This window comes from Nematolebias whitei, chromosome 14 (genome assembly GCF_014905685.2).
Source record: "Nematolebias whitei isolate Nwh7 chromosome 14, NemWhi1, whole genome shotgun sequence".
In the NCBI taxonomy this organism is placed as follows: Eukaryota; Metazoa; Chordata; class Actinopteri; order Cyprinodontiformes; family Rivulidae; genus Nematolebias; species Nematolebias whitei.
The window spans coordinates 22,110,142-22,118,823 of record NC_056511.1 but is presented as its reverse complement, the minus strand read 5'-3'; the positions used below and the strand labels follow the sequence as shown (position 1 = coordinate 22,118,823).

The 8,682-nt window shown below is 38.5% G+C and overlaps 1 protein-coding gene across 1 annotated transcript in view; it reads left to right on the top strand.

Moving 5' to 3' along the window:
* Positions 1-7,036, top strand: part of LOC119420585 (transcriptional coactivator YAP1) — a 56,306-nt gene extending 49,270 nt beyond the window's left edge. Inside the window, exons 5-9 of the mRNA XM_037688002.1 lie at positions 1,584-1,685; positions 1,905-2,002; positions 4,011-4,129; positions 5,886-5,986; positions 6,160-7,036. Of these exons, the coding sequence (XP_037543930.1) occupies positions 1,584-1,685; positions 1,905-2,002; positions 4,011-4,129; positions 5,886-5,986; positions 6,160-6,341 (602 nt within the window). The 3' untranslated portion in view covers positions 6,342-7,036. The remainder of the gene's footprint in view (positions 1-1,583; positions 1,686-1,904; positions 2,003-4,010; positions 4,130-5,885; positions 5,987-6,159) is intronic.
* The last annotated feature ends 1,646 nt before the right edge of the window (positions 7,037-8,682 follow it).

The following is an 8,682-nucleotide window of genomic DNA, read 5'->3' as shown; positions in this document are numbered from 1 at the left end:
CCCTTCCCACACTCTTGCAGTATTCTAAACAATGTTTCTAAATGCTCTAAAAAAACACAGAATGTCGTGATTTCCCTCTCTCAGCCTCTGCTGCCCTCAGCCGCCTGCAAGTGTTATTGGCCACGCCCACTTCTCCACTCTGCACTGAGAACAGCTGATTAGCTGCAGCAGGAAGCTTATCCTGCAGTATGGGCTGCACAAATGTGCAGCAGGTGCTAAATAATTTTAAATAATTTATTTTAAATAAAAATTTAACGCTGATCGTGGCACTCATCCATCAATCTGGCAATTGTGTGTCTAGTCCAATCTTATTTTTAAAAACTGCGATAGAGCGAGCCAGCGATAAACGAACTGCGAAGTATCAAGGGACTACTGTGTGTGTGTGTTTGTATGTTTGTGTATGTTTATATGTATATATATAAAAATATATATATAAACTTTTTATATCTAAACGTTAAACTTAAGAAGCTTTACATTAACTTTCTTCTCCACCCAAAACAGAAAAAAAAAAACAATGCAATTTGATAATTTATTAGTTTGTAGCAGTTTGTTGAACTTTTATGTGTTTTTTTTTAATTCATGAATTCACCATCCACCTGGTCAACACACACTTTTTTCTCTTTGGTGTAATATTAGTGTTTAATCTGAAAATGTTTACATTTGTTTAAGTAAAACATAAAAACAGACAAAACTGCAGCTCACAAAGCTGAAATCATTGATGTCAGGAGCTGTTGGATGAGTTATTAAACAAAATTCAAAACCATCTAAATGCCTCGTCCGTAGATTGTGGCAAACTTTTCATCTTGACCCTTTAATGGTTTAAAACGCTCTCAGGTGCCATTCAGCTGGAGATGCACAGATTTCTGTCCGTTTTCAACCTTATTTGGGTTTAAAATGTACTGTAGGAGCTTTAAGACAAACGTTTCCAGCAACAAAACAAACGGCAAAGATGGAAACAAACCACACAACATATTTTAGCTTGTAGCTTCAAAGGTTGTTCTTTTTGCAGCAAAGATTTTGAAAACGGGTGCAGAAAGGAACTCATGAGGTGAGAAAAATAAATAAAGGCCGAGTTTTGTTTTTTCATTTTAAACCTGTCAAACTGTGCATCAGCTGTGAAAAAAACCAAAACATGAAGGTAAAACTTTGTGTCTGTTGGCCTCATCCTAATGGGAATAAGTCCAAAGGTTTGCTTTAAGGTTTTAGAAGAATACAAGCTCTTTAAAAGACTCGGAGGGGAACAGAACGGTTTTTAAATTAAATCTTTTATTTTTATAAATTACTGCACATCACACCTTTTATTCTGGTAATGTTGTACTCTAAAGACACAATGTATCTTTAATTTTTACACTTTAGAAGATGATGTGTCTCACAGTTGTAACATATTTCGTGTAGACTGGCTGAACAGAGCCTTGATGTGAAAAAGCTTTTTACCCACAAGTCTTCACTCCGTTTATGGATTACTCTGCACATCATTAGCTGCACGAGCACGTAAAGATATGGACTACAAGCTACATTTTTTTAAACCCCATTCTCTCCATCTACCATTGGCCTTCTCACTGTGTATTTTCACTGCTGTTCAGGTCCGCTGCCTGAAGGCTGGGAGCAGGCTGCGACTGCAGATGGAGAGGTGTACTACATCGATCACATAAATAAGATCACCACGTGGGTCGACCCGCGGCTAGGTAGCACACTATATCAAATTTGTGTCTCCTGAATTGACAGTTCTTCTTTTGTCAGTGAGAAACCATCTTTTATTCTAAATGTCCTCTAACAAGTTGCCTCCTTGGCAACCACAACAATAAGATGGCAACGTTTTCAAATGTTTTCCTGCAGTTGTTGATTTGTTTCCCCTGATGGAAGCGTTTAAAGATGTATATTTTTGTATGAATTTTATGTTTTAGCTCAGAAGATGAACCCTGGCATTCTTGGCTTGCAGCAAAGGCAGGAGAAGGAAAGACTCCGACTCAAGCAAGGCATGCCTCCTCAGATCACAGCCCAGGTCAGAGATCAAAGGAACTGGCCCTTAAAGCAGTAGTTCAGATTTTAGCAAGCGAGGTTCTCTGGAAGCATGACAAACAGTATCTTACTTGTTGTAGATGGCTCTTTGAACCACCTGTTTGGAGCAACAGAGTTTAATGTGACCGTGTTGATAAACTGAGACCAAAATGGACTGCTGCCATTTTACAGCAACTTTTCTCTCCGAGGACTCGGAGTGGTTCATGACAATTCAGCAGAAACATGATAGTCCTGCTGGAAGCGCTGCAGCTAGCTGCTTCTGCTGCTATTTTCTTTTGCAAGTAACCATAGGATTCTCTAACAGTGCAATGTTTCCCCTACCATTATCCAAGGAGGGCGCCCCACCCTGTCAACAGAACTGAGCACCCTGCTTACCAAACTTTCACGTCCCCACCGCCGAAAGTTCCTACTACTACCAGATGAGGAGCGGCGATTGTAGCCACAGAATAAGAGGCTTCGACGTAGCATTAGTAATGTATCAACGTTCATGCTGCATTAGGGCTGGACGATATGGCCAAAACTTTTACCACGATATATTTCTTAATTTCCGTCGATAACGATATAATTCCAATATCGATATAAACAATAAAAAACAGAAAAACTTTATGAATAAATTAATGTTCACTTTTTATTTGTAGTTAGCCTTCAAAGAAATTTGAAATCACCGTCAAATAAACGGAAAACTCTCAACTTTGTCATTATTAATAGTTTTAACTTTAAACAACAACATAACCTAACAGCACTTGCAGCACCCGTCTGTGTTTCTCTTTTGATACAGCTGGGGGTGTTGTTTCAGGGACACGTTGGCTCAAACTTTATTGTGCTTCATCTTGTGACTCTGCGTATTCTATCGAGTGGAAACTCTTCAGATGAAACGAGTTAGATGTGTTCCCACCGCTAGATGGAACGACTCTTCGACACATTTTGCAGCACACGAAACCTGCAGTTTATTAGATCTTAGATAGCCGAACCACTTCCACACTGCTGAATTAGTCTTTCCTCTCTTATCAATTATGTCATCTGCTTTCTCTTCGCTTTTGAAATCTTGTTCAGTCACATTCTGACGGTCATGGGAACTCATTTTGAAGCGAAAACTTACCGCGCGTTGGAGATTAGCCTAGCCTGCTACCGCTAACGCCTTCTGGACTCAAGGTCTGTGTAACATCTACATCACCACGCACTTACGTAGTTGTGTCGCACCTTCTGACCGGGTTGAAACTGAAGCGGCCGCTTCAACTTGAACAGAAAAGGAAATGTGTCAGTGAAATGCTGTAATCGTGTAAACATCAAAAATGTGTCTAAAACTCATATAACCGGTATTGAATAAAAGTATATCGTGATCTATATCTATCAAATTATTGTCCAGCCCTATGCTCCATCCACGTAGAAAAATCCAGCAAAGTTAAGTCAGGTCCTCTGGACAGTTTCTTTTTGTTGAAACTTTTCATCTTCCATCCAAAGACTTCATCAGTCCGAGTCGCCACAACAAACTCAGTCTTATAAATAACACCTTCACATACTGGACCAACCAGTTTGATGGTGCTAAGATGGTTTCTGGAGTCTGCCCTCTCCCCCGCCGACTTGTGATGAAGTCACCGGCATTAGTAACAGCCCTCCCCTACTGCTACCTCCCATCTCCGACAAGCGCATTTAGGGGAAACACTGCAGTGATTTAAAGGTTGATAAAACTAGAAGATACCACTTTAAAGTTTTTGAGTGTAAGTTTGTTTGAAGATGACAGCAGTTCACTTTGTCCTTCCCTCCACTCAAACAAACTGTAACCTCATCAGTCCAGTCAAAATGCACCATTTCTCCTCTTCAAAGAGCCATCTGCAACAGGTAAGATGTTTATTGTCTGTAAACACAGAGCCCCCGCTTCAAAAGACCAGAACTTTAAAGGTGTTGTCCAAAACCTCGTCCTGCTTGCTTCATGTAAACTCAGCCTGAGTTTTACCTGCAGTTCAATGTGTTTGTGTTTGTTCATGTGAAAGGAGGCAACAGGAAGGAGTCAGATGTCCGGGGCCATGGACCATGACAGAAGCGCGCAAATGCTCGTCCCATCAGTGGACGTCAGAATCAGAGTCCTGAACCAAGAACCGACACTTAATGGGTGAGTGTTACTAACACAAACTCTTAACTTGTGGAGATATTCTACAGAATAGTTCAAGGTCATATTGATGAACACTAAGAAATGACCCCCAGAATAATTTTTGTATGAGTTGGTGAGCTCTGCAATCCAAACTCTCTCATCTGGACTAACGTTCATGAGCTCATCTTGAACCCAGAACCCTGAATAATAATAATAATTTAGATATCAGCGCTGCAGGTAGACCACCTCTGCTCAGCTAAAAACATGATGGCAGCCGCTCCCCTGTCTGATAAAGATCTCATGGATGAGCCAGAGGAGCGTCTGAGAAAAGGCAGTATTTATTCCTTCTGTAAAACACAGTGCTGGTAGAATCACGGTTGGGATCTTGTTGTGTGAATGTTTATGAAGCATTCACACGATTGAGATCCATTTTTCTCCCGTACATTTTTCTGCATCTTTCTCGTTCCACAATTTTTTGTGCTATTTCAACAAATCACATACATCAAAACGTTCAGATCGTTCAGGAGAAAGGTGCTTGGATTTTTGGTATTGGTGCAACTTTAGCTTTTTTAAATATTTAGCCTTTTCTGACATTTTTTCCCTCATAGAAAATTAAATGAGCTCATTTTCTATCCTTCACATCTTTAGATGTTTACAACCTTTTACCGCTCCTTTCACATTTTGTTCTGCTTCAGCTTCTTTCAGCTTGCTTGTGCAGATTTAAACTTTTTTCCAGCTGTTTTGTGCTTCTTTTAGATAATTTCTGCTAATTTCAGCTTATTTTGCTCCATTCAGCTTATTTCTGCCAGTTTCAGCTTTCTCTGCTATTTCAGCTACTATTTAGCTGTTTATGCTCATTTTAGCTTTTTCAGCTAACGCCATAGCTTTTACACTCATTTTGACTTTTTTCAGCCTAATTCCGTTGAAATGTACTTTCCACTTCCTTCTGATAATTTAAGCTTCTTTCTACCTTTTTTGGCTACTTTTCAGCTGTATTTAGCTAATTTCAGCTTTTTTTGATAATTTCAATTGATTGTGCTAATTTCTGCTTCTTTCAGCATAATTGGGCAAACGTGTTCTTTCTGCTTCGTTATGCTAATTTAAGCTTTCAGCTATTTTTTTTTTTAGATAATTTGAGCTGTTTTCAGATAAATTCAAGATTTTCATGGTAATTTCTGCTACCATTCAGGTTAATTAAATTCTTTATGCTAATTTCAGTACAGATACTGTTCTCACTAGTTTCGGCTTTTTCTGCTATTTCAGCTACTATTGAGCTTTTTTATGCTAATTTTAGCCTTTTCAGGTATTTTTTAAAGCTGATTTCTGTTCCTTCTGCTTCTTTCTGGTAGTTTAAGCTTCTTTCTGCCTTCTTTCTTTTTTTCTCCTAATTTCAACTCTTTTTTTAGCCAATTTTTTTTTTTGCTAATTTCCGCAGCAAACATGTTCTTTCTGCTTTCTTCTGCTAACTTAGTTCTTCAGTTTCAGCATGTTTTTAGCAAATTTTAGCTGTTTTTCAACAAGTTCTTCAGCAATAAGCATTCACACTTGATTGTCCCTGGAAATGCAATTTCTCTAGATTTGTTGAGTTATATCAATGAATTACAACATCTCTCCATGAGCTAACCCACAGAACAAATGTAACTAGTTGTTTAGTCTGCAGTAAGACTTGTTTTCTTTCTAGACTGGTTATAAAACAATACAGGTGTGTTGTTGTTGTTTTGTTTATTAAAAAATAATGTTTCTCCTAACACAGAGGAAGGTTTGTTTTCTCCGACAGGGCTCATTCTCGTAACGAGAGCACAGACAGCGGTCTGAGCGTCAGCAGCCTCCCACGCACGTCAGACCACATGTTGAGCTCCGTGGATCATATGGATACCGGTAATAATAAAGGAAACCTTTCATCAACTAAAACCAGCATTTTGAAGATTTTATTTCACTTGTTTTCCTGTAATGTTACCGTTTTTAAGTGGATGTCTTTATTTACCATAGAGTGGAAAAACCCAAACTTTGTTTTGTGTGTGAAAGATTGTTCTGTGAATCTGATTGTTCAGGAGACTCCAGTGAGCCCCCGTCAGTGAGCATGCAGGAGTCCATGTCCGTGATGCCGATAACCGAAGGCGAGGAGCTGATGCCCTGCATCCCCGACGGGCTGAACTCGGACCTTCTGATGGACATGGAGACGGTGCTCTCGGGACCGCACATGGACAGAGACAGCCTTCTCACCTGGCTATAGACGCAGGTTAGCACTGCTCAAAGTGTGGGTAAACGTCCAGTTTCATAACATGAATTCTGGAGGATTTTTGGACTCAAAGGTGGTTCAGAGCAACAAAGAAACTGCTTCTGTTGAGTGATGGATATCTGACATGACTCACTCCTTGATGGATGACAGAAAGACTTTCAGGAGGTGGTAAGCTGCTGGTTTTCTTGGTTTATGCTTTAAAACCAGAAAAATTATGATATTTTCAGTTTCTCTGGTCTTTTCACTTCCCGACCATCACCTGTTTTGTCTGAATATCACAGGTACATTCAGAGAGCAGATTTTTACTAAATCTTATAACCTTTTTATCAAAGTCAAGTCGAGAAAAGTATTTTTTAATTTCCGTTACGATAATCTGAATGTCACAAAAAGAGCTTTTAAAATAAAATTACAGCAGGAATAGTCACGTCTAGTTCTACTACCTCTAAACATCAGTAACCTGTGATTTTTGTTGTTCATGATCACAGCTGGGATTAAAAGTCATTTGAAAAACTTCGATGGTGACGAGCACAGACTCAAATATTTTTGAAGATGAACACTACATTAGTTGCATATAAAACTCGATGCATGACACGTGGTACCTCGTTCTGACCAAGAACAGAACCAGAGACTCTGCAACCCGTCAATTATAGAAGCTCGTAAATAAAAAAAAAAAAGGTATTTAAAGTGTTAGAAAACCGGAACATCTGAGCCGATGGATCAAAGTCAAGTACCTCCACATGTATATAAAGAAGTTTTAACGTGAGCACAGATTTTATTCGTATTTTACACAAGAGAGGAAATTGGCAGACAGCAGGATGTTTTCAGTAAACTAACACAGTCGCTTTAATGAAGTCCAACTCTGAGTCCTGTTTTTATTTGAAATAATTCCTCCACCTTGTGCAGGAAGATCATCTGGGTTAGTTTTTTTTTTTTTTAAATCACACGTAGTTGTACAATGTCAGTTAGCTTTTTATTTCGGGAGCAGGAACATCTCAGAAGCAGTATTTATGGTAGGTTTCTGTTGAACTGTCAGAGCCTTCAACCTGTTCTTCAGGAAATGATGCCCTCTAGCTGCCATCTGGGCCTGCAAATGTACTGTTCCCTGCTCCGTAACATAAAATATATACAATTATTCCTTTCACTCCCTTTTCTTGTGCTTTTTTATATTGGTTTTAAACATTCCTAATTATTTCTTTATTGGATGTTTTGTTTTTATTTAGCGGTTTTATTGTTTTTACCCTCTCAGAAAGACAACCCGACCTCAGTTTTAGTTCATCGTTGGCGAAACGGTCTCACTTTTCCTTGAGTCCGCGGAGGAAGGTCAAGTTGTTTTTAGTCGTTACACGGTAATGAAACGCGTGTACGCCGCACCTCTTTCTGTTACGTTAAAATGTTTCTACGAACAAAATGAAACCTTCCATCTCCGAACCCTAAGCCATCCAAACAAATTACAAACCTCACTGAATATAATTTATCAATCGGCGTTGAATCTTGTCATCAAATCCAAGCAAACAAATCCAGATTAACGGGATCTTGAAAGAGCTGTCACTTTTAAAGCTGAATTTATATATATATAAAAAAAGAAATGTTATTATGTGATTAGAATGTCCTCTAGGTGCAGACTTTCATAATATTATTACTGTATTTGGTAAATGAGTTGAATTAAATTGAAATTCTATTTCAACTGTCTTCACTGACAAATAATCCTTGTTTGTTCTATTAAATTTAAAGTCTCATCAGTGGAAACAAGGACCCCTTGATGTGACTCTCAGAAAAGCAACACTAACTGCAGATATAGTATTTATTTATTCTAACGTTAAACACTCCCAGGAGCAGATGTCTGGATGTTTTTTCCTGACAAGTTTAACCATAATCTGTTCATTCTGCTTGTTTATTATCTTCCTGCAGTATGCTTTATATTTGATTTGGATAGTAAGCTCTGAATTTCTGGTGAGAACGTTTCTCCTTCATTTATAAACTGTTAACTACAGTTAAAGACATTCACAGCGTCTCCACTGAAAAGCACGAGTTCCCTCCAGCAGTTCGGGGGATTTTCTGCTCTCACACACCATGAAACACACTTCTTAGTTTATTATTTATCCTAGGATGCATGACACTTTGTATGTACGGTTTGTTCCATATAATGACATTTATTTTCTATTTACAGAACAGTTTGGAAGCTAACAGACGTTTTGTTACCTGTTTATGCATGATTTATATGAACTTCAATGTAATCATTTTAAAGGAGATTCTGTTTAATAAACTTTTAAATACACCAAGTACATTATTGTTTTGTGTTTTTGTGATGTGTGGCATTGCCACTGGAATAAAGAAA